The 26960-nt window shown below is 42.4% G+C and overlaps 1 protein-coding gene across 3 annotated transcripts in view; it reads left to right on the top strand.

Annotated features, from left to right (window-relative positions):
* Positions 1–26960, top strand: part of FBXL5 (F-box and leucine rich repeat protein 5) — a 71849-nt gene that overhangs the window by 338 nt on the left and 44551 nt on the right. The window contains exon 2 of one of the 3 annotated variants that reach the window (XM_021101020.1): positions 19275–19531. Coding sequence is in view for 2 of the 3 variants with exons in the window: in XM_013978532.2 (XP_013833986.1) it covers positions 25812–25895 (84 nt within the window). In the remaining variant the exon portion in view is untranslated. Of the gene's footprint in view, positions 1–19274; positions 19532–25638; positions 25896–26960 lie in introns of those variants that run through there. The other 2 variants (XM_013978532.2, XM_021101021.1) reach the window with 2 other exon arrangements.

Genomic DNA, 26960 nt, shown 5'->3' with positions numbered 1-26960 from the left:
TTGTGCGTTATTTGGTCTGATTGGTAGGTTATTTTTGGGGTGTAGAAGCACTTCGACTTTCCCCCAAATTAATGGTAACTGCTTCTTCACTTAAGACCATTTTGGCTTACAAAAGTTTTCATAAGAACACTCTACTTTTTGATAAGGGGGAAAATCTGTCTTCTTCTTTATTTTTAGGGCCTTACCTGCAGTGTAGGGAAGTTCCCAGGCTAGGGGGCGAATCAGCACTGCAGCTGCTGGCCTGCACCACAGCCACAGCAACACCAGATCGGAGCTGCACCTGTGACCTATGCTGCAACTTGCAGCAATGCTGGATCCTTAACCCACTGAGCGAGGCTAGGGATGGAACCTGCATTCCCATGGATACTACGTTGGGTTCTTAACCTGCTGAGCCACAGTGGGAACTCTGAAAACCTGTCTTTATTGCCTTTTATTATAATTTAATTTAAGAAACAGAAAAAAGTTAGATATAGAAATTTTAATTTCCACTCTTAAGATGTCACATGACTTTGACAAAGTCAAAAAGCATTTATTTCTTTACCTGAAGTTACTACATTTTTTACTTGCAGGATTTCAAAAAGTTCCTTCAGTATTCTCTGCTTTGTTCTGCACTTTGCTTTTTCACTTAACAGTATGTTCTGAATATCCCTCCTTATCATAATTTAATTAAACGTCTTCATTCTTTCTTTCCCAGTTGTCATATATTCCATTTTGTGGGTATATACTAATTTATAATGAATCCACTATAGATGGACACTGTGTTATTTCTTTGGATATTAGGAACAATACTTTAATGAATAAATGCCATTTCTTACATTTGCAGGGGTAATTCTTAGAGTCTCTGAAGAGAATGCTGGATTAAAGAGGGAATGTTTTTGTAAATGTGGTAAATATGGACATTTGGCCTTAGAGTGGTCCACTCTACACTCCCTTCAGCAGAGTCTAAGAGGTATTGCTTTTTTTAAGGGAGAATTAGGAGGAACTAGAAAATGTTTGGGGGGATGTTTTTTGATGGACAGAAAATTCGTAAGTGAAATCCGGGATAGGAGTTAGAATGATGATATATATATAAAAGAAATTGCTGTGTGATAGGAAGGCTCAATTATAAAAGGCAGTATTAGGGAGTTCCTGTTGTGGCTCAATGGTAATGAATCTGACTAGTATCCATGAGGACAAGGGTGCCATCCCCGGCCTCAATCAGTGGGTTAAGGATCTGGTATTGCCTGAGCTATGGTGTAGGTCACAGATGCAGCTCGGATCCCGCCGCATGGTTGAGGCTGTGGTATAGGCCAGCAGCTACAGCTCCAGTTCGACCCCTAGCCTGGAAACATCCATATGCCACAGGTATGGGCCTAAAAAGACAAAGTAAAATAAAATAAAATAAATCAAATAAAAGGCAGTTAAATTGAGACCAGCCTTGTTGTTGTTGTTTATCAACTGAACTGTACCTTTGGTAAATTTTTCTAAATAGATTCAAGGATGTGGAGGAGAAGCAAAAGGATCTTTTGTGATTAAAATCTGTGCTGCCTTGCTCTTGACAGAAGTGACTCAAAAATAGTAGAGACATGGGTGAATGATTACCCAAGTATATTTTCCTGAGTAAGTTCTTCTTCTGGTTGGACAACGAAGAGTTATCAAAGAGTAAATATTTTGGTTTAACAAACAATTATTGATGAGTTCCTACTGTGGTGCAACGGACCAGTGGTGTCTCTGGAGCACTGGGAAGCAGGTTCCATCCCAGACCCAGCACAGTGGGCTAGGGATCTGGCATTGCCACAGCTGCATTTAGGTTGCAAGTGGGGCTCAGATCTGATCCTTGGCCTAGGAACTCCATGTGCCTTGGGGTGGCCAACAAAAGAAAAGGAAAAAAAAAAGCTCCTGAGAGTCTTAGGTTAGTGCTAGAAATAGTCTTTTATTGGTGTAGTTTGTGAAGGATTTGTTTTGTTTTTCTGGTTATCAATAAAACATTCTTCAAGAGGCATTTATTTAGGCCTTAAATAGGCTATGATGCTGTGTAAATATGAACCTGCAGCAGAGTGAGAAATAGAATTTGCAGCAGTTTCATTTAACCAAATAGAAGGAAAATGAAGACAGTGACATTTCAAGTTATTTTAATTACTTTAACTTTCTTCATGAGAGTATTCTGGAAGTTTTGCCAGTTTTTATTAACATTCACAGTGAATGACTATATTTTTAAAAAATTTACTACATTAAAAGCCTTAAGGACTTGTATAGTTTAGAGAAAAACAGCTAGGTTTTAAATATATAATGACGTAAATAAATTTATTGTATATACACACAACACATACACATACATATTTCTGTCATATTAAAGTGACCTTTAAATAATATGTTCTTCTGTAGGATAAACTATGATCACAATTAAAAGCTGAGTTAATAGAATGTTAGCTTTAATGTAAAAAATTCAGGAACGAGCTTCAGGTAAATATATTTAAACAAGTGCTCTACTTAGGAAGGAAGTTAAAAGACCTTTTTTTAGAAAAAAGAAAGACCACTTTTTTGTTCAAAAATTATGTCACTATTATTTGATAAATATTTCAGACAAGGTTTTTTTTTTGTCCTTTTTTTTTTTTTTTTTTTTTTTTAGGGCCACACCCCAGGCATATGTAGATTCCCAGGCTAGGGTTGAATCAGAGCCGTAGCCACTGGCCTACACCACAGCCACAGCAATGCCAGGTCCAAGCCACGTCTAAGGCCTACACTGCAGCTCATGGCAATGGTGAGCAAGGCTAGGATCAAAATCAGGCCCTTATGAATCCTGGTCAGTTCATTACCGCGGAGCCAAAACAGGAACTCCCATGACGAGGATTATTCTGAGAATATATTAAATGTATATTTTGTACATGTATGTATGAAATTAGCATTATAGCTTCTCTTTTTTTGCATGAGTTGTACCTTCTTTATGAGGTATTATTAAAGTCTTAAATTCTGAACTTGGGGAAATCAAATGGTTGTCATTATAATGCTACCTCAGAATTAGTTTGATCAATTTTTTTCTTTTGGGACTGAGGCAGATAGCAATGAAGTTCAATTGTGAGTGTGCCAAGTTCTAACTTAGTTCTTGGAAAATATGCCAGAATATGCTCAGATAGATAATGTTTTGTGCATAAAATTAATGAAGCTATTATTATTAGATTGAAAGGTACCGTTCCAAATATGAGAAAATAAGCAATTCTGGCTTTTCAGTACCTAAGACTATTTCCTATGGTTAAAGGTATGTACAGCATACCTATTTTTTACCTTATAGCTTTTGTTTCTTTGACTTTAAATGCACAGAAGTTGAATTTTTCCTTATTAAATACATAATATATAGTAAGAGAAAAATGTGTGATGCATGCACACACACACTATTTATTTTTAAATTTTATTTATTTTTATTTTTATTTATTTATTTATTTAGTCTTTTTAGGGCTGCACCTGCCGCATATGGAGGTTCCTAGGCTAGGGGTCATATCGGAGCTGTAGCTGCCGGGCTATGCCACCGCCACAGCAGCACGGGATCCGAGCCACCTCTGCGACCTACACCACAGCTCGTGGCAATGCCAGATCCTTAATCCACTGAGCAAGGCCAGGAACCGATCCTGCGTCCTCATGTATGCTGGTCAGATTTGTTTCTGCTGAGCCACGACGGGTACTCCCACACACCATTTAAAGATAATAGTTCCAACAGCAATTCTCTGAAATCGACTGGATGTCTTATAATTCAACTACCTAGAGTTAGAACAGACCCACAGGTGAAGGGCTCAGCCCTGCAAGCCTGTCTCCACTTTAGATGCCACTCAGGAGTTTAAGTTATCGCTAAGCTACCTGTGCTTATACCCAGCTCACTGCAAATTCAGGGATGCCCAGGACTGCCTCTCCCCCTCAAGTGTGATAATTCTCTGCAGTGATTCAGGAAAGTGCTATACTAATAGTTTAGTCTAATTACAACAGACAGATGGAAAACAGCCAAATGGGAAGGATATAGGTGGGGCGAAGTTTGGGAGCCAGGGAATGCAGAGCGTCCATGGCCTGTCTGGGCGTGCCACACTCCCCACCCTCCGGGCATACTAGTATGTTCATCAACCTGGAGGCTTCTTGAGCCTGGTGGTTCGGGCTTTTTAATGGGATTTCATTAAGTAGGGATGGTTGATTAAATCATTGGCTATTTAATTGAACTCGGTCTTTTTTTTTTTCTCTTTTTGGCCATGCATGCTGCATGCAGAAGCTCCCAAGCCAGGCATTGTAGCCGTGGCACAGCAGCGTCTCTGTCGGATCCCTCACCCATTGTACTGGGGAACTCCGGAACTCAATCTTTTGTCCCTCTTCTATCCCTGGAAATTGAGGGATGGGCCTGAAAGTTCCAACCTTATAATGACTGGCTGGTTTTTCTGGTGACCACCCCCTACCCTGAAGCTATGTAAGGTCTCCCAACCTGGCAGGGGCCACCTCATTAGCATAAACTCAAGTGTGGTTGAAAGGGACTCAGGAATGTCAAAAGCATTTCTATCACTCAGGAAATTACAAAAATTTTAGGAACGCTCTCATGGACCAGGGACAAAGATCAAATATATTTTTTTATTATACCACATGGGGATAATAAAGTGAATACATATATGCAATATCTAATTAAAAAATAGAACACTGATCTTTTTAAGTTTCCTGTGTCTCTTTGTAAATGTATTCTCCCTTTTTCCTCCCCAGAGTAGACCACTATCCTGAATTTCCTGCTATTCATTACCTTGCTTTGCTTTAGAGTTTATTATAAGGCTACCTAGATGTGTCCCCAAAATATACACTGTACCTTGCTTTTTTTGGGTCTTTTTAGGGCCACACCCACATCATATGGAGGTTTCCAGGCTAGGGGTCGAATTGGAGCTGCAGCTGCCAGCCTACACCACAGCCATAGCAACGCTGATCCTTAACCCAAGAGTGAGGCCAGGGATTGAACCTGTGTTCTCATGGATACTAGTTGGGTTCCTTAATCACTGAGCCATGATGGGAACTCCCTATCTTTGCTTTTTAAATCTTATTATAAATGTAGTTATTTTGCATGTATTCTTTTGTAACTAATTTTTTCCATTCAACCTTTTTTAAAAAGCGATCCAATTTTATGCATCTAGATATAGTTCATTCCTTTCCACTACCATTCAGTATTTTTAGAAATACAACACACTTGAATTAACTGCTATATTGTGTACTGTAATGAACTAAACTGTTATCAGCATTCTCAAACATGTGCAAAAATTTCTTTAGCTAATATGCCAAGGTAGTGTTACGGACTGAATTGGTTTCCTTACAATTCATAAGTTGAAGCTGAATACCTAACACCTAGGAATGGGACTACCTTTGGAGATAAGAGTCTTTAAAGAGGTAATTAAGTAAAAAGGAGACTTTTGGGGGAGGGGACCTAATCTTGCCTCAATGGTGTCCTTATAAGAAGAGGAGATTAGGACATATACAGAAAGACACTGGACATGCACCTGCAAAGAGAAAGGGCCAGTGAAGACACTGCCATCTGAAAGGCAAGAAGAGGGGCCTGGGAAGAAACCAAACTTTGATCCTGGACTTCTAGACCCTCCAAAATGAGAAAATAAATCTCTGTTGTTTAAGGCACCCAGTGTGTAGTGTTTTTGTTATGGCAACCCTAGCAAACAAATACAGTTAGAATGGTTAGGTGGTAAGTCTATGCACGAGTTCAGTTTAATTAGTAATGCTGATATTTTTACTTGGACCAATTTACGATCCTACTGGCATATATGAGAATTCTTTTTCTACATCCCTGCCAAAATCTGATGTCTGATTTTACTTTTTCAAGTCTGGTGGAGAGGAACGGAATCTTTATTTTCATATTAATTGAGTTTTCTGATAACCACGCAGAGTTGAATATCTTCATATATTTCTTATTTCTTTTTCTTTTTTCCTTTTTTTTTGGTCTTTTAGGGCCGCACCCATAGCATATAGAGGTTCCCAGGCTAGGGGTCCAATTGGAACTGTAGCCGCTGGCCTACACCACAGACACAGCAGCTAGGGATCCCAGCTGCGTCTATGACCTACACCACAGCTCACAGCAACACTGGATCCTTAACCCACTGAGCGAGGCCTGGGATCGAACCCTAGTCCTCATGGATACTAGTCGGGGTTTGCTACTGCTGAGCCACAACAAGAACTCCAGAGCTAGGTGTATTTTAGCATAGGAAATGGTTTTTGCCCTAAAGACTAAAAAAATTATTTCCAAGGCAACTCAAAATCAAACTAATGAAAAGACTTTTTAAAAGCTATTTATAATGTGGAACCATACTTTTGGGGAATTATGGATGGGGGTTTAGTTGGGAAAAGATGGTATATGAGTTGCTAAGTGGTGAGGCTGATTAGGTGTATTACTTTTATAGGTTTCAGTGGTTTATTTTCTTTATATAGAATGTATCACTTGTTAGATAATTATATTGGCCCCTAATGACTTTTTTTTTTTGTCATTTTGTTTTCTTAAGATTTTGTACTTAGCTCAGAGAACTCCATTTCATTAACAAGGCCTAGTGACAGTATATCAAGTAAATATATATAAAGTTCATAGATTTGAAAGTCATACTTTTTTTTTACTATTATGAAAATTTTCAGAAACTAGCAAAATGAACCTGACAATCCAACACCTAGCTTGGATCATTTTCAATATTTGGCCGTTTTGTTTTCTTTCTTACCCCTCTCCCCACCCAAGCCACATGAACACACTTCACTCTCCGCCGGAACTATTTTAAAGCAAACCTTAGCTATCATTTCGCCTAATATCCAGTGTTCAGTTTTTTCTAATTTTCTCAAAAATTATTTTTCAGGAGTTCCTATTGTAGCTCAGTGGTAACAAACCCCACTGGTACCCATGAGGATGTGGGTTCGATCACTGGCCCCACTCAGTGGGTTAGGGATCTGGCATTGCCATAAGCTGTGGTGTAGGTGGCAGATAAGGTTTAGATCCTATGTTACTGTGGCTGTAGCCAGCAGCTGCAGCTCTGATTCGACCCCTAACCTGGAAACTTCCATATGCTGTATGTGTTGCCCCAAACCTCCCCCCCCATGCAAAAAAACAACAACTACTACAACAAACAAACAAACAAAAAACCCAGTTTCCTAATATGTATGAATTAAGGATTATAAATATGTTCCTCTGTAGTCTTTTCTTTCCTTTTTTTTTTTGGCCATGCCTGAGACATGCAGAAGTTCCTAGGCCAGGTACTGAACCCATGCCACAGCAGCAACCCAAGCTGTTGCAGTGACAGTGCTGGATCCTTAACCCACTGTGCCATAAGGTTAGTATCATGGTCTATTAATCTCTAATTTCCCTGTTTTTACAGATGAGGAAACTAAGGCCTGGAGAGTAAGGTTTTTTTATTTGGGTTTTTTTGGGGGTTTTTTTTTTTTTTTTTTGCTCTTTAGGGCCACACCCATGGCGTATGGAGGTTCCCAGGCTAAGGATCTAATTGGAGCCACAGATGCCAGCCACAGCCACAGCCATGCCAGATCTGAGCCATGTCTGTGACCTACACTACAGTTCACAGCAACACCGGATCCTTAATCCACTGTGCGAGGCCAGGGATGGAACCCGAAACCTCATGGTTCCTAGTTGGATATATTTCCACTGCACCTTGACAGGAACTCCGAGACTTAGGATTTTTATTAAGAAAAAGTATTTGCCAAAGGCTGAACAGCTAACTTAGTGGACGTAGGGATTTTTTCCACTTTTTACTCCTTTCGAAATTTTGCCTCAGTTATATATGACTTCATCTGAAGGTTTTCATGCATCAGAAAAAAAGTCAGAGGTGGTCAAGATGGCATTTCTGCCTGTTCCAACTAAAGTTTTTGTAACCAAGAAGGCAAGACATAGTACATAGTAAACTTTCAACTCCCTTGAGCAATTCTGTTTTTGGCTCTGCAGTGTGGTAGCTAAGAATTGAGATTGAAAGTAATAGAGGGATCTTCAATAGGACCTAAGCCTGAAACCTGGTAAATTCAGGATGGGAAAAGTGCAAGAAAAGTCTTTCTAGGCTGCAATAGTAGCGGGTTATTTGATCCTAAATAATTGTGTGTGTGTATAATTGTTCACCTCATTTCTTTTCGTACTGGTATGCTTTATTTCCCACTTTAGTTTTTACTTGTCTTCTAAATATTAGATGTAAGTTAATACTAATTTGAAGAAAACAAGTTATGTAACAAAATATAGGAAGTGAAAACTAGAGGGAAGTTACATTCCTCTACAGTTTACATAACTGAACAGACGCTGTGAAATCAATGATGCGAAAAATCTTCTGCAAGCCTGGTTACACTTCATCAAAATATCTTGAGTTGCTTCATCTTGCTGATGTGTAAAAGCAGACTCTAGTGGCAGGCTCCCTGCTTTCTTTTTCAGCGACTCCCAGTGAGCCAACCAACGGGAATTTGCATAAACAATGATGGTAGTTATGTGACAAATCGATTTACCATTTAAAGTCATGACCCTAATCATTTTCTAATACAGTAAAAATGAGCTGATAGGGAGAAAGGAAGGTTTTATGACTTACATAAAAGTTTCATGAAGTGATACCTTTACTTTGTAGGGAAAAAAGTTCTGATTACATACAATTTCACTAATATTTAAATGCAACATGATCCCAAATGAACACAGTACACATAAAGACCAGGAACATTTTATTTAATGTATGTGGTCAAATATCCAGTCACAAAGGGTATTCTCACTTATCTGATTACCCCTGTTTCTTTGTTTTCAATTGGATTAAGTATTAAAAGCACTAACGGGTACTACTACACTAACTCTGCTTTGCAATGGACAGTCTTATTTCATCCAAAAGGAGGGCAAATTTAATGTCTCATAATCATTCTTTAGTGTTCATGAAAAGTAAACTGTAATATTTCATATTCTCTGATTACAAAGTATATCACTCACTTTTTGATTCAGAGTTTGGAAAGCAAATGAATCTAATCAGATATTTTCTTGGGGGTGATATAATAGTTAAAAGTTTGAGACAGGCTAGAAACAGTAAAAAATAGACAAAATATATGAAAGAATATCCCCCCCATTGGCTTAAAACAAAAAGTTTAATTTCTTGTTTGCGTCACATGTTTTTTGCAAGTTGGCAGGAAGTCACTGCTTATTGTAGTCAGTCAGGGACCCAGATTGATGGAGCCGCCCTTTCACAAACATTGTAGATTATACAGAAAAGAGACTCAGGAGGCTTGCACATCCACAATTAAAGCCAACATTTTCACTCAGAGCTTGTCCCAAACTAGATCGGGTGGCCTATCTCACCACAAGATGCCAGAAAAAGCATTCTATCACAAATGTTGAAGACTGAGAATGAGAAATATTTAACATTGCTAACAGCTGCCATAATCTAAAAAATGTGCTAAAAATTAAAATGTGCATATTCTTTATGAAACAATGTTTTTAAAGACACTGGACATTGGGCAATAAAGAACAGGCAGTAAAGGACATGAACCCTGAGCGAGAGGATACAAACAAGGTGAGTTCTATGACTGCTCCAGCTTACTGTCTTGAGAGAACTTCCAGGCCTCAGCACAGCCATGGGGGACACAGGAAGAGTCTGGTGAGATCCTTGATTTGATGAGATAGAGCTGAGAGCCCGGTGAAACCAACGTGGCTAGAATTTGCAACACAGAGTACCAGAGAGAAGAGAGCTACTCAGAAAGAGAATGCTAGAAATCTGGGAAGTCTCTCCCTTGAGTTTTCAGGAATTGATCAGTGCATGCAGATGGAGGAAATTACCTGAGGCCAAGGAAAGGACCCCCTGAAAGTATTAGCACTAATAGAGCCCAGCTCAAAGTGGGCTGGGAGAAGTTCTCATCATGGCGCAGCGGAAACGAATCCAACTAGGAACCATGAGGTTGTGGGTTCGATCCCTGGCCTCGCTCAGTGGGTTAAAGATCCGCATAGCTGTGGTGTAGATCATATCCCATGTGGCTGTGGCTGTGGCGTAGGCTGGTGGCTACAGCTCCTATTAGACCCCTGGCCTGGGAACCCCCATATGCCATGGGTGCAGCCCTAAAAAGACAAAAAAAAAAAAAAAAAAAAAAAAGGTTGGGAATACCGGCTGTTCCCACAGCATACTGGAAAACCATCATTCACAGAGCCTTGGATAGAAGAGATGGAAGGGTCGTGCCTCAGTTGGGGGGAATAATGAGCCCTAAGCTGAGCACCGTTCTGTCCTGTCTTGTTGTTAAAGCAAGACCTGAAAACATCAGATTGTTCTCAAGTAACTGTGCCAGAACAAAGATTTTTAGGAATACAAACATATCCATTCCTTAGGAAGGTAAATCTTCCCATGTCTGGCGTCCAATCAAAAATTACGGATGATGCAAATAAGTGAGAAAATAGGACCCATGTTAAGGAGAGAAGTCAACTGAAACGGATCCAGATGTTAAAATTTGCAGACCTTATATTGTAACGATTCCATGTGTACAGAAGTTTAAGTAGAGACGTGGAGGACAGACCAGACCTCTAGAGGTGAAAATGACAGTGTGTGAAGTTCTTAACACTGAGTGGGATTAATGGCAAATTTGACATTGCAGAAAAGATTTATGAATTTGAAAGCATATCAATAGAAATTTTCCAAAATCAAGCACAGAAACAGAAGACCATGAGTAAGCTGTGCCCAACTGTCTTAATGTGACTGGAATGGGAGACAAAGAGATGGGGGAAGAAATCCGAAAAGTTTATTTAAGGAAATAGCTAAAACTTTTTTTTTTAATATTGGAAACTATAAACCCTCAGATCTAAGAAGATCAATGAACCCCAAGCACAGGAAGCATGAAAAAAAAATATACCAGGGACATCATAATCAAATTACTTAACACCAGTGACAAAAATATTAAAAGACACCAAAGGAAAAAAGGCACTGTTTCCAAGATGAGAATGACATCAGATTTGTTTTTAAAAAATAGTTCCGTTAAATCAGTAGACAAACTTTATGTACTAGAAAGAACGCTGTCAATCTAAAATTCTATGCACTGGAGTTCCCATTGTGGCCCAGCAGTAGCAAATCAGACTAGTTATCCATGAGGACACAGGTTTGATCCCTGGCCTCACTCAGTGGGTTAAGGATCCGACGTTGCCATAAGCTGTGGTGTAGACCGCAGATGCGGCTCGGATCCCACATTGCTATAGCTATGGTTTAGGCCGGCAGCTGCAGCTCCTATTCAGCCCCTAGCCTGGGAACTTCCATATGCTGCAGGTGTGGCCCTAAAGCAAAAAAAAAAAAAAAAAAAAAAAAAAAAAAAAAAATTCTATGCCCAGAAATATTATCTTTCAAAAACAGCAAAATCATTGTTTAGGCAAACATGGAAAGAATTCATCACTAGCAGTTCTGTAATATAAGAAATGTTAAGCAAGTCAAGTCCTCCAGACTGAAGAAAATACAGCAGAGACCAGCAGACTGTGGTATGCAACCTTGTCAGTTTACTGCCTACAATCCAAGAATAGCTTTTACTGGAGTTCCCACTGTGGCTCAGCAGGTTAAGAACTGGACTAGTATCATGAGCATGTGGGTTCGATCCCTGGCCTCGCTCAGTGAGTTAAGGATCAGGCATTGTGGTGAGCTGCAGTGTAGGTCGCAGATATGGCTAGGATCTGGCATCGCTGTGGCTGTGGTGTAGGTCAGCAGCTGCAGCTCTGATTCGACCCCTAGCCTGGGAACTTTCATATGCCGGGGTATGGCCCTAAAAAAGAAAGAAAGAAAAAAAAAAAAGAGGCAATATGAGATTTTGTTTAGCCTCATTTGAATGTAATGAGTCTTTCCATATCTACATGTCAAATAGGAGGGTCAAATATATACCTAGCATATAATTGAAAAAGAATGTAAGTTTTTTCATATGTGTTAATACTTCCAGTTTAGCAAATATTGCATACTTACATGATATGCCAAGGGTTACGCTAGGCATTTTTACATGTTTTTTTCATAGATTGCCGTAAAGGCTGTAGAGCTTGCCCATGGTCATGTATGTGGTTATTTAGTGAAAGAGCCAAAGAATAGGACCAAGGTACCATGACATGTGTTCAAGGGCCCTTTGCACTATACCGTAATTCTAATAATTGAGGGTGGGTTGAGATTTTCACGATTAGTAGTTGCAATTTATGATGGTACTTATACAGTTTATAATGTTCATGCTAAACCAGAAAGCATTTCAATATCTAGTGATTTCTTTTATTATTTTTTATTTTTGGCCATGCCTACAGCATGCAGAAGTTCCAGGCCAGGGATCAAACCCCTACCAAAGCAGTGAGCTGAGCCACAGCAGAGACACCTCTGGATCCTTAACCCACTGAGCCACCAGGGAACTCCTGGTACCTTCTTTTAAAATGAAGCTTATTTAATGCCCGTGAGCCGACACCCCTGCCAGTGTTTAAAACCCTAACCTAGTTAGCAACTGGGTGAATTTTCTATATTAATACCACATTATCGAACAGGCTGCAATGTCATCAGAACAATGACAATAATCTCATATGTTTAAAGCCGAAAAGTCAAATCAATGTAAAGTATCTGCATTATAGGAACAAGATAACTAAATGGTTTTTAAAAAGTGTGTCAGTAGGAACTGGATGCAATTCTGTCCGCAACTGACCACAAGGAAAGTGAATCAACTTCCTCTTGCTTCAGCCCAAGGGTGTGGCATGTGGTCTTGAACAGTTCACTTGTGACCAGATTTCTCTGGAGAAGTCTGCTGGAGAAGAGAGGTGCATGTATACTGCAGTTATCAGAGTCTTAGCAATAGCTAAATCCATCCCAAGTGAGAGCCCATGGTTTTGTTTAGGTTTTTTTTCCCTCCGGTGGCAAGATTTCTATGCAGTTTTGACTGAAGGTCAGGTAGTTTGATCCTAAGTTTGTGTTCCTTTCCTCAGATAAACTCTAGCTCTGCTCAAGGGACATAGACTTTCAATTGCTATTACATGTTTAAAAACACTGATTGGGGGAGTTCCCGTCACGGCTCAGCTTCCCGATTAGACCCCTAGCCTGGGAACCTCCATATGCGGTGGGAGCGCCCTAGAAAAGGCAAAAAGATAAAAAACAAAACACACTGATTGGGGCTCTGGTATGCACAGAGCTCCACTGACAGGCAATGGAGTTGGTGAGGGGCGGCGTGGGCAACAGTGAGACAAATGTGGCTTGGAGTGCATAGCTTAGGTGTCCCCTTCGGGTACTCTGGGATTCAGATAATATTAGAGACATCTGGCAGACTGGCAGGGTGGTCCCTTAGAAGTCTTACCAAACTTGCTGAGATAACTTATGCAAGGTAGATCGTCTTAAGGGAAAGAGACATGAGCTGGACCAATACTGAAACCATTGTTGGAGTGGAAGAGGGACTCTGAATGTAATGGTATGGCTGTACCTCAAGGGTGACGTGGCTCAGACGCCGGAGAGCATATCTGATGCCCTGGGAGCTAGAGGGCTCTAGTGAATACAGGGAAAGTCACTTTGCTAAACATGCGACACTGAAGTAACTCTCCTTTAACAGTATGTCACAAGGAAGAAAGCCATTCTCTACTGCCTGGGCACCTGAGCTCATGATGACTATCTGAGAATACAGGGCTCAGGGAAGAACAGAAGAGGCACAGTGGCTCACTTGTCACTGTGAGAAACATCCCTGGGAACTCGGAAGCACTTCTTAGTAATGGTGGGAGATTCTCCTACAGCTACAGATTCTGCACTTGCTGGTGGGGCAACGAATCATTTCAATTCACATACTAATGATATTGTGACCTCATTTGTACCTGTGGGCTGCTGAGTCCTCAGGAAATCTGGGTTACATCAAGATAGACAAACAGCATCCATATTTTTATTTATTTATTTATTTATTTATTTATTTATTTATTTAGTCTTTTCTAGGGCCGCTTCCATGGCATATGGAGGTTCCCAGGCTAGGGGTCCAATCGGAGCTGTAGCCACCGGCCTATGCCAGAGCCACAGCAACGCGGGATCCCAGCCGTGTCTGCGACCTATCCCACAGCTCACAGCAACGCTGGGTCCTTAACCCACTGAGCAAGATCAGGGATGGAACCTGCAACTTCATAGTCAGATTCCTTAACCACTGCGCCACGACGGGGACTCCCAGCATCCGCACTTTAAAAGGGCCCACTTTAGTGCAGGAAGAGACATGGTCATTGGCATAAAGTAAAGTGCAATGTGAGTGATGTACTAGGGACCTCATTGAATCAGACATGTGAGTATTTGCATCCTATTCTGTAGAAATTGGGGCATCAGGAAATGCTTTTAATTAAGGAAGAGTTATTCATCAGATCTACGTTTCAGAAGCATTTCTGACTAGCTGATTTGGCAGAAGGATTGAATGAGAAGACGCTAAGATCAGGGAGACTGGTAGTTGAAGCAGAGGGTGAGCAGGTCCATCTCAGTGTGAAGAGAGAAGGGGATGGATTTGAGATGTTTAATAAGAGGTCTGTGCCTTTTACTAAATATCAAAGTAGTGGAGAGCGAAAGCTTTTAAAATAACTTCAAAATCTCTAGAGGCCATATCATATGCATTAAAAGATAAAGGTTCCGGGACTGGACTGCCTCCATTAGGAATCTTGGCTCTGCTATCAATGGGATAGCCTTGGGCACATTATGTATCTGCTCTGTCTCAGTTTTTACATCTGTAAAGTAGGGATGATCACAATGCCTACACTTGATGCAGTTATTCTGTGAATAGATATAATTTAATACCAGGAGTTCCTTGGTGGTGCAGCAGGTTGAGGGTCCCGCATCATCACTGCAAGCCTTTGAGGCTGCTGCCATGGCCTGGGCAGGATCCCTGGCCTGGGGAACGTCTATGTGCTGTGGGTGTGGCCAAAAACTGTGATACCAAAGTCCTTAGAATAGTGCTTTGTACTCAAGTTTGTTTCGCTATCATGATTCTAGCTAGGATAAGTAGATGAACAGTGACCCAGGTCAAAGAGACGAAAATACTGAAGGCTTGGTAAACTCAGAGGATAGAGAAAATGTAAGTTCACTTTTGGGTATATGGAGTTTCTGATATTCAGTTAAGTGTAGGTTGAATACTAATAGAAATAAGCAGATTTTTCTCTTTTAAAGCACGTTAGTTGCAGTTCTTGTTGTGGCTCAGCAGGTTAAGTATCTGACTAGTATCCATGAGGATGCAGTTCAATCCCTGGCCTTGCTCAGTGGGTTAAGGATCTGCCGTTGCTGCGAGCTGTGGTGTAGGTCACAGATGCAGCTCAGATCCAGTGTTGCTGTGGCTGTGGCTGTGGCTGTGGCCAGCAACTGCAGCTCCACTTCTACCCCTAGCCTGGAAATTTCCATATGCTGCAGGTGCAGCTCTAAAAAAAAAAAATTAAAGCATGTTGGTCATGTGCCTGGCATGTCAGAAACCCTTTATCTGCATAATCCCATGTAATCCTCATATAATCCTGTCAGATAGGTCATATTATTTCCATTTCACAGTTTATTTAGCAGAATAGTAAACAGGCATGTGGCTTAACAATATTAATAAAGACCCTCTTCCCAGAAGGCAAAGAAAGTTCTGGTTTATTCTGTTGGTAATAAGCAAGAAAGTAAACCAGCTGGTATTTGAATCCAGACAATCTGGTTCCCAAGCTGGTGTGCTGAACCGCTATAATGACTCAAACCGTTTTGAAACCCCTGTGGCCTAATATCTCTTAATACTAGACTCTATTAATATGCAGTATCCTATTTTATACAGTGTTAGAGGTTTAATATAAAAATACCTGTCATTAAGTGAATGAGTACTATATGCCAAGCATTATGTGGATATTATATTCGATCTCCGCAATAACCTATCAAGGTGTTATAATCAATATTTTACAGCAGTGGAGATTAAGGCTCAGAGATGTTTAGGAACTTGCCCATAGCAACTAAGCAATAGAGGAGAGATTGAGTTCAGGTCTGTTTATTCCTGAAGTCTATACTATTTTTATAGTAATATACCTTCTAAATTTAGCTATATTACATTTAGAGTTATCACATCATTTTGCAAATGGTACCATGAGTTCCATGAATTCCACAAATACCTTATCAAATATGAAAAACAGTTTTAATTATGGATTCATAGTTAGTAACTGAAATAGTAACTTTCAGACTTTAGTTACATGAGAATCACATACAGAGTCCAAGACCTTGCCCCAAATGTAATGAATCAAATGTCCAAGAATGAGTCTCAGAAACTAAATCTTTAAAAAGACCTGATATGATTTTAACTAAGTTCCTGAGGACCATATTATGAGGAACACTGTAAGGGATGGGCTAGTTCAGGTACCTTGATATCTGAGCTCTCTGGTTAAAGTCTTATTGTACTTGCATTGTCATTACCATATGGTTTATTACCTCTTAACTGTTATTTCAGATATCCAGTTGTTAACTTAGCTGAGTGTAAGCACTTGGCCAAGAATCTTGAAGCAGCGAACCTTGAACTTCTGCTTCCTGTTCTGTCAGATATTATTTTCCACTCTCTGCACCCCTTTTCACTGTTGGTGTTCTCAGCAAGACTACATAGTAGGACTTGTGTTTAATAGAAAGTAAAGGGTGACGCTGTACAGGAGGGGAAGAGCATCGCAGTGAGGTGAAGATGAGAGACCTGGCTTCAAATCCTACTTGTGCCTCTGAGCTTTGGTTCCCTCATCTGTTAAAAAGAGGTTGACAGAATCTTCCTCACAATGTTGTCGGAGAATGTGGTGCCTGGTATAGAGTCAGTTTTTTAGCAGCTGATGGCTCTCCTCAGTGCATAATTTACCCCTGGGTTTGGAGAGGAAGATCATAGTATTATGATGTATGTTAAAAAATAGGGATGTCATTTCTCAGGAATGTTCAGCCAGAGACTGGCAAGATTAAACATGCAAATCTGGATTCTTCATGAATAACAGCATTCCTTTTACTTCAGCCCATCCTAAAGCCAACTCAAATTAGACATTTTCATTTGGTAAATATTTCACAACCATGTCTTGCTTATTCATTGTTTACTCTGCAGACTAGGTCAATATGACTTACTGTTTTATTTTATGTGGCTAGACTGTCAGCTTAACCGCAACCTCATGAAAGAACCTGAGCTCCAACGACCCAGCTAAACCACTCTGGAATTCTTGAAGCTCAGAAACTGTGAAATAATAAATGTTTTAAGCCACTAAGTTTTGGAAACAAAGGTTTTTAGCCACCAAGCTTTGGAATAATTTATCTATGCAGCAATAGATAAATAATACCATGAGACACAGAGAAAACCTCTATGTTGTTTCAGCCACTGTCGTTTAGTATTTTCCATTACTTAACAACCAATTCTACTTCCGAGTCCCTCCCTTCTCCATTAAATTGACTTGTAGAATTAATCTAAAGAACTATCTTTCAAGGTAATAATTCTAGGGTCCTGGGAACTGAGAATTCAGAGAACAAAGAGAGCATCTTGTCCAATCTCTTCATGTTATAGGTAAAAGTAACAGCCGGTATTTAGTATTTCCTATGCTAGGGTCTCTACTAAGGTCCATCAAATATGTAATTCTCAGGATCTCACATGAGGTTGAGACTCAGTATCCCACAGGACAGATGAGGAAACCGGGTCCACATTCTACCCGGTTGCCCTACTGTCTCTCTACTGTTAAAGCATACTTTCCAAACAGTTCAGTTAAAAGGATATATCAGTGCTTCATTAGAACCTTACACATAAGGGAAAAAGTCTGTAGTCATCCAAAGAATCATCTGGGTAGAGACATTTAAGGAAAAGTAAATGGAATGAATCATCGTTAAACTAGTTAAATAAAGAAAATAATGGGGGAACTCCTGTTGGGGCCCAGTGGGTTAAAGATCCAACATTGTCTCTGTAAGGATGTGGCTTCCATCCCTGGCCTTGCTCAGTGGGTTAAGGATCTGGCATTGCCATAAGCTGTGGCATGGGCCTCAACTGCAGCTCCAATTCAACCCTTAGCCTGGGAACTTCCATATGCCACAGGAGCAGCTGTAAAAACTAAAATAATAATAATAATAATAATAATAATAATAATAATGTGGAGTTCCTGTCGTGGTGCAGTGGAAACGAATCTGATTAGAAACCATGAGGTCGGGGGTTCGAACCCTGGCCTCGCTCAGTGGGTTAAGGATCTGGCATTGCTGTAAGCTGTGGTGTAGGTCGCAGATGTGGCTTGGATCTGGTATTGCTGTGGCTCTGGCGTGGGCCAGCAGCTGCAGCTTTGATTAGACCCCTGGCCAGGAACCTCCATATGCTGCAGGTATGACCCTCAAAAGACAAAAGACAAAATAATAATAATAATAATATAATAATAATAATGGGAGGTCCTGCTGTGGTGCAGTGGGTTAAGAATCCAACTGTGATGGCTCATGTCTCTGCAGAGGCAAGTTCAGCCCCTTGCCCAGCCCAGAGAGTTGAGGGATCTGGCATTGCCACAGCTGTGGCATAGATCACAGTGGCAGTTTGGATTCAGTCCATGGCCTGGGAACCTCCATGTGCCATGGGTGCAGGCATTAAAAAAAAAAAAGAAGAATTATTGGTTAAATGTCAATTAACTTTTTTGGGGGGTGGGGGGCTTCATATAGAAGTTCCCAGGCTAGGGGTCAAACTGGAGCTACAGCCATAGCCACAGTAATGCCAGATCCCAGCCTCATCTGTGACCTATACCACAGCTCACAGCAACATCAGATCCCTAATCCACTGAGTGAGGCCAGGGATCAAACCTGCATCCTCATGGATACTAGTTGGGTTCATTACCTCTGAGACACAATGGGAACTCCAAAAGATCAATTAACTCTTGATCTGGTGGTTGGTGACTGATTTCCCAAAATAGGTAACTACTTGTCCGGGAGAGTACTATTTACATATTTCATAGGTTAATTAATGTATATGAATTATCACCTTTTATCACTCTCAAAAGTGTCTGCACAGATGAGGAAACGGATGCCCCAGAATAGGTCAGTGACTTGTCCAAGGTCCCATGGGTAGGTAGGTAGTGCCAGAGATGGAATTAGGACTCAAGGCAATGTTTTATGTATTAATCAAGTTGATACCCCACAAACCCAGCTCTTAGTCGATTTATGGGAATCAGAGGTATATATTGATACTCCTCTTTCTTTCTGCCTCTTGGAATTTAAAAAATTTCTGGGAGTTGCCTTCTGTATGTGGGGATATTTTTTGTATTGTACTTTGTGTTTATGAATTTGTTGTTTGTTTGTTTTAATGTCAGAGGTAGAGAGGAAGAAAATAAAACTAATACTTCCCTAAATATTTTTTCCTTCTCTCTGCAGGCAGAGATTAAGCAATCACCTGCCAGATTTCATCATTACAATGAAATGTAAACAATTTACAGGAAGCTTATCATTCCTTTCCATTCCAGAAACTTGTAATACTTACCCTCGCTGCATGTTGCAAACAGCTGAGTCAAGTTGTCCCTAATGATGGCTTTATTGTCACTTTTCCCCCTGGGCCACATGCTTCAAGTCAGCTTTGCAGTAGAGCCTTTGATTGGAGTGGGTGTTGACCTGGCAATATTTATTAAGAACAGGTAAGTGACACACAGGTATGTCTCAGAAATGGAAGGCTCTTAACTGTCTGGAATTTTTGTTAAGAAATATTATAGACTACCATACACATCTTTCTCTATATTTCTTTTTTTCTTTTCTTTTCTTTTTTTTTTTTTTTTTTTTTTGCTTTTTTAGGGCCATATCCGCAGCATATGGAAGTTTCTAGGCTAGGGCTCACATCAGAGCTACAGCTGCCCGCCTATGCCACAGGCATAGCAACGCAGGATCTGAGCTAAATCTGCAACCTACACCACAGTTCACTGGAACGCTAGATCCCCAACCCATTGGGCAAAGCCATGGATCCAACCCACATCCTCATGGATACTAGTCGGGTTCGTTACTGCTGAGCCACAAAAGGAACTCCCCTCTCTCCATAATTCTAATGGAGCAAAATATGGTCTTAGCATTATCTAAAACTATCTCTTTTCAAAAGATAATCTAAAGGGAGTTCTCAGATGCATCACAGATGCGGTTCGGATCTGGTGTTGCTGTGGCTGCGGCGTAGGCTTGTGGCTACAGCTCTGATTTGACCCCTAGTCTGGGAATTTCCATGTGCTGTGGGTGCAGCCCTAAAAAGACCAAAAAAAAAAAAAGATAAAGGAACTGAATTACTCAGTATTTTGACACTTAATGTTAGTTTATTGACATAAACTGATGACAGAGAATTGTCCTTCCGTGTGAGGTTAAGTACACATTCTAGGATGAGGAAGACTTAGATTTATATCCCTGATTTTTCACTCATTAGATCTAAGGCCTTGGACAAGTCAGTAACTCTAAACCTTATTTTCCTTTTCTCATCAAGTGGGAAAAATCGTAGAACATTCCACATGCAGTAGATGTGAGGGTTACGTACGACAATTCATGTAAAGCGTTTACAGTGCCTAGTACTTGGTAAGACCTCAGTGCATCTTAATTATTGTTTTCTTCTGTTTACTTCCACCTCTATCTTTTTTCTTTCCTTTAATACATCCCCCACTCTGCTTTTCCTCATCTTTTTATTTCTGTCCTACCTGTCCCTTTTTCTTTTACGCCTCTTCCTCCTGCCAGCTTTTCTGGTATCCCATGCCTCTGTACATACCCAAGTATTTCTTTTTCTCCTGTAATGAGGCATCAATAAGTCACCTCCAGGGTGACTTGAAAAAAGTCACAATAAGTGGCACCTGTGTTCCAATCTGATGCCTTATTCTTTTCGTCAAGAATGTGGTCCCAAAATGTGAACTTGAAGTTCTAGGAATGGCCACTAAGACTCACTGTGAGCACAAGGGGCCATCAAACAGGAAAGTGCCCGATGTGGGAGATACCCCCAACTTTCTAGCAATTATGTGGACTTTATTTATTTATTGTTTTTTAAGGCCGCACCTGGAGCACATGGACGTTCCTAGGCTAGGGGTCTAATCAGAGCTACAGCTACCGGCCTACACCACAGCCACAGCAACGCAGGATCTAAGCCACATCTGCAACCCACATCACAGCTTCTGGCAAGACCAGGAGAGACCAGGGATCGAACCCGCAACCTCATGGTTCCTAGTCAGATTTGTTTCTGCTGAGCCATGACAGGAACTCCCAAAGGTGAAGTTTTTAAAAGAGATGTAGCTGTTTCTCATCCTAGAACCTCTGCACACAAATTTGTTGTAGAAACACATACGCTATATATGTATGTACATATATATTTAACACAAAGGAGAACATGGTGAACAAAGTGTTGCTTACTTTTTTTTTAAGTTAGAAAATCTTGGTCTCACTCTCTGTCAGCAAACATAGATCTATCTTATACTTTTCAACAGCTGCATATTTGTCCATTGAGTGAATGTGCTATAATTTATTTATCTACTATCCAGTATCCTTATGAAGAATATCTAGTTCTTTCCAATTATTTTTGTCCTTATGCAAAATATTTTTATCATACCTTTTGTGACAAACTTTTCTTCCCACTGTGTTATGGACTGAACTGTGTCCTCCTCACCCCGTCTTCCTCCCCGCCCCCCATTTATTTGTTGAAGCCCTAACCCTCGGTATCTCAGAATGTGCCTGTATTTGGACTTGGGGCCTTTAAAGAGGTGATTAAATTAAAATAAGGTGGTTAGAGTGGGCCCTCATACAATCTGGTGGGCCCTTTGAAAAGGGAATTAGGACATAGAGACACACCAGACATGCACAAGCCCAGGAGAAAGGCCACGTGAGGACATGGCAAGGGGGTGGCCACCTGCAAGCCAAGGACAGAGGTCTCAGAAGAAACCAAACCTGCCGAGACCTCCGTGTTGGACCTGCAGAACTGTGAGAAAAGAAATTTCTGTTGTTTAAGTCTGTGATGTTTTGTTAGGATGGGCTCCACACATGGAGACCCACAGCAACTCATCTATAATTATGTTGGGAAAACCAATGGAGAAAGAGCACCCACTATTTAAGTTACAAGAAAGTAAACGTTTGTGGCAAAATGCAAGCCTATATGGGATTTTATTTTCTGAAAATATCTGAAAGGAAAATGAAAAACAAAGTAGCATCTGGCATTGCATTTCAACTCAGTGGCTCTCTTTTCTTTTCGTAATGCCATTATCCCTGCAAAAATCTTTCCTCCTAAATCAGCCTTGTCTGCTGTGGCAATTGTTGATTGGCTATTTTGACTGACAGTGAGAATCAGCTCTTGTACTGAGTTAGGCCTGGATTCCAACTGTTCGTGATACACCCTTTCACTGCCTGCTTCCACAACTAATCCGCCTCCAGGAAAAGTGCTGCGTCACATGCAGCTAAGCAGCGTTACATACAAACGCCTTAGAACTGAATTCTCCTGACCAGTAACCCTTTCCGGGGCCCTCAAAACCACGGTTGGAAAATACCAGTGAAGAGGCCTAGTGTCATCATATATTTAGGTCACCAGGGAATGATTTGGCACTTTTTTTCCGTCTGTAGCATGCTGCTTTTCCAGAAAGCATGAGAGCAGAAAATAAGGAATTACCAATCCACCAGGCTCTGCACAATGTGGATTTTCACTGCTCTGTTCATATGCCTTATCCAGTCTCCTTATTACCCATAGCTGGATGGTCTGTTAGGCTTGCTTTGCTGTCAGATACCCGAAGAAATCATAAAGGAGCAATTAAACTGACAACCTTAGCCTTAATACCCGTTCCTGATAGGCGGTGTGGTAGCAGTAACCCATAAAAAGGATTCTACGACTGATCAATGTCTCCTTCTGGGGCTCAAGTTTAATGTAAATCATTTATTTATTCTAGATATATCAGGTGATGAATAACTAACTTCTTCAGCATATGGAGCAAAGGGCAAGAACTTCTTGTGAAGGGAAAGAATGACCCACAGGACTTTTTTTTTTTTTTTTTTTGCTTGTTTAACTTTCTTTCATTTTGTCATCGTCAATTCCCTGAAATGGCCAGAGTCCAACATGGCTGTTCCAATTGTTCAGTTGACTCTATGGCTTCCCATTCTAGGTTACAGTGAAACTGTGTGTGGACAGACTTTTTCGTTGTTAAACATTTATCCAATGTGCCTGGTTCTAGGGGAACACTGGTGAACAACACAGACACAAACAGGTATTGGAAAATAGAACATGGTGTATTAAAAGTTGAAATGAAGAAATTACAGAATGTCATAAACTTCCATCATTCCCTCTTTCTTTATTCATTAAATATCGAGTACTAACTATGCATGCTTGGCATTGGTCTAAGTGCAAAGGATAAAACAATTCTCATGGAGCTTGTTGCTCTATATCACTGGTTGATCTGAGGTCTGGATCTATATTCCAAGACAGCTCAAGTGACAGTTCAGAAGGAAGAGGGAGTTCCTGCTGTGGTGCAGTGGGTTAATGATCTGGCCTATTCTTGTGGCATTGCTGGTTCAATCCCTGATGGGTTCAGGATCCACAAGTGCCACATCTGTGGCGTGGGTTTGGCCAAAAAAAGGGAAAATAAAATGAAGTAAAGAACAAGAAGGGAAATAAGAAAATGTCTTCTGAGGGATGTTAAAAAATATAGAGGCAGAGACGTAGTGAAAGAGCAGAGTTAAAAAGAAAGAAGAAAAAGAAAAAAAAAAGTGGAAGGGGGAGAGGATGAGAGCAAAAAAGATATTAAGGGCCTTCTCAATATTCTATTACTTAAAAGAAAGTAAACATTATTCTTGTTTCCGGAACAGACTGTGTATAAACCATCATCTGTGTATCCCACACAACTGACATGGTGCCTGAGAGGTATTTTTGGACCTAGGTTCACATGGCCAGACTACTCACTAATTTATAGGCTGCTAAGGAGTTACCCAAATGCATTGAAGATTAGTGTCCTGCGGGACTACCTCATAGAGTTGTTGTATTTACCAATGACAGCTTACAGACCTTACAATGTACTAGGCATGACTGTGATTCAAATATATGGACTCTCTTAATCCTCCTAACAATCCGAAGAAGCAGGTATTTGCTCTCATTCAGACTGTGACAGTAAAATGCCACAGACTGGGTGGCTTATATAAGCACTTGAAATTGATTTGTCATAGACCTGGAGGCTGGAAGTCCAAGATCAAGGTGTCAGCATGGTGAGGGCCAGAGAGCTGATTTCTTCTCATGTTCTCACATGGGTAAGAGCAGAGGAGGGAAGCAAGTTCCCCCGGGACTCATTATTAGGGTTTTATTTTCATGACCTCATCGAATCCTAATTATCTCCCAAAGGCCCACCTCCTAATAACATCACATGGCGGGTAAGGTTTCAACATGTGAAGTGGAGGAGGCACAAGCCCTGCGTTCAGGGCTATATTACCCCCATTTTATATATGAAGACACTGAGGCACAGAGAAGACAGAGAGCTTGCTCAAGGTCATACATGTAGTGTCTGGCAAACCAGGAATCCAACCTCATCGCCAATCTGTGCTTTTAAACACCGCGTATACGGCCTTTCCGTAAATGACACATAGTAAAATCAGAAATAAACAAATGTATTGCTCTGCAAGGTTCTTTCTTAATTCCTTCTTCTTCACCATTTACTGATTATTTATTGAACCCCTGTGTTGTCATGGAACAGTGAAGGGGCAAACACAACATATTAGGGTCTTGTTCTCCTGGAGTTTATCGTTATTAAGCAAATAACATAACCCTTCTCAGAATCTCAGTCTTCCCCATTTTCTCCCATGTCTGTGTCCATTACTCCTCCAGCCAAGCAGTCCAGGGTTGATCGCCAGGAGCAGGGCCCACAAGAGCGTCTTCCTAGGTCTCCCGAGGGCTGGTGCCTGGTGCCGGAATGAGGTAATCAGTGCGGAAGAGACAGACTGACCTTTTTCTTGGCAGTGACCTTGCTTGCAAGTCTCCTCTGAGCCTCGGCTTAAAATGGAGGGATGTGTTCCAAGGTTCTTCGCTGCACTGCTTTTCTGTGATTATTTACCCTCCTTCCCGGAACCCAAGGCCTTTCTGACACCCGTGACCCGCTACCCCCGTGTTTGAAGTACATTCCCGCTTCCTACATCCCCAGGAGACATTTTTCCCTCCTTGGAGTCGCGAGAATTCTGCCGCCCTTCCCTCTCGCCCGCCGGGGAGAAGATGCAGGGTCCCCGCCCAGCCCCCAGCCCCAGACTCTGGGCCCGCCCCGAGCCCACGGGCCGCCGTTATCCCGTTCTGCCCCCACGTTCCCGTTTTCCCCGTGGGTCCCCAGTTCTTGGAGCCCCTACTCCTGGTGCTCCCAAACGGTGGGGCCTCTGACTGGCAGCGGGGAGGTCAGCGATCGGGTCGGGGGCCGGCTCGGCACCGAGAAGGGCAGGGAGGCGCAGGGCGGCTGAGGCCCGCCGGGGCGCGAATCGCGCCGTCGCCCAGGCCAACCGAGGGGCCGGGTCGCGGCGCCCAGGCAGCGCTCTCGGGCCCACGGCGGCCATTGTGCTCGGCTGCCTCGACCTCAAGGCCTGCTGGGCGGAACTGCAAAGAAAAGAGGACAGCGCCCCTAAAACAACACCCCTACACTCAGATGATGTATTTTATGTTGCGAAACATAACACGGAGGCAAACAAGGAAAGGGATTGATTTGTCTCGCCAGCGCAGGATGAGGGCAAGGAAGAGAGCGGCGGTGGGAGGTGAAAGCGCGAGCAGCGTCACGTGGCGCCAGAAGGACCGCATGGCGGCGGCCGGCGCGCCCCCGCGTCCAGGCCGGCTGGGCAGCCCGGGCGCGCGCGCCGACGGGGCGGGCGCATGCGCAGGGGGGCGCGCCGCCTCTGCCCCGCGGCGAGGGTGTCTATGGAGAGGCGGCGGCCGCGGCTGCTGAAGCAGAGGCTCAGGCCGTGGCGATGGCGCCCTTCCCCGAAGAAGTGGACGTCTTCACCGCCCCACACTGGCGGATGAAGCAGCTGGTGGGGCTCTACTGCGACAAGGTAACGGTGTGCGGGGCCTCTGGCTCTGGGCAGCGCGGACCGAGGGGAGGAGCGGGCCGGATCCCTGGGCGGCCTGGCCTGCGCGGCGCCCGCAGCCCCTGGGGGCCGCGCCGCGCGAATTGCCTGCGCAGCTGTCAGCGCCGCGCTTGCTTCCCCGCACCTTCTCCGGGGGAGCCCGCGCCCCCGCCCGCCCCGCGGCCTCGGACGTGCCCTCGGGGCTCGCGGCTCGCCGCTTCCCAGCGGCGTCCTCCCGGCAGAAGGCCTGGCCTTTGGCCGCTCACGGGGCGGGCTCCCTGCACCCGCGCTGGGCCTCCCGTCCCTGCCCCTGGGGGAGAGGGGCCCCTTCGTTCCCCACCGACCTTTGGGGACCTCGGGCGGGCCACCTGCGGCGGCTCCACTCCGCTTGGCGCAGGATGTTTCTGTAGTTGCCCCCCGCCCAACCCCGGCCTGTTTGGGGGCGCCCCGAATCTCTTTCCTAACACCCATCCATCCTTCTTCTGAGCCTCTGGCCTGCTTCCCCACCCAACAGGCACCTTCTCTCAACTACCCCCTGCTCATTTTACGCCCCTCCTGGTTTGATTTGGAAGAAAATCCAGGTTTCTTGGCTTATGAACCAGAGAACCTTCACAGTTCGTTTGCGGTTATCTTTTTTTCCTTGCAACTTTTATTGTCCGGAGCATGGACTCGATGTCGATTTTGTTATTAACATAGTTATTCTCTGTTGGAATTCTTTACGTGGGCTCGACTGAAAGGGCCTCGGAACCAGTTGATTTAACTGAGAAAACGTTTTTACACTCTTAATTGGTGTAGCCTAAGCTGAAAAGCCCTTCTGTGGAGATAGTTCAGGGCCTTTTGCTAATGATTTTAAAACACTATTAAGACGCCACATTTTTGCCAACAATTTATGTTGGGGCAGCTCCACTTACCAGATATCCTGAGCACTTCGGGCAATTCTGTTTCGTGTAGAAATAAAGCAAACCAAAAAATAGTTGAAGAACTATTGCTTAAGCATAGGGATCAACTTTGATGAACTTTCAGAAATGACGTAGCATTAAGCAGAACCGC

This window comes from Sus scrofa, chromosome 8, assembly GCF_000003025.6.
Source record: "Sus scrofa isolate TJ Tabasco breed Duroc chromosome 8, Sscrofa11.1, whole genome shotgun sequence".
Classification (NCBI taxonomy): Eukaryota; Metazoa; Chordata; class Mammalia; order Artiodactyla; family Suidae; genus Sus; species Sus scrofa.
Note: the sequence above shows the minus strand (reverse complement) of the source record. Positions and strands in the feature narration are given on the sequence as shown.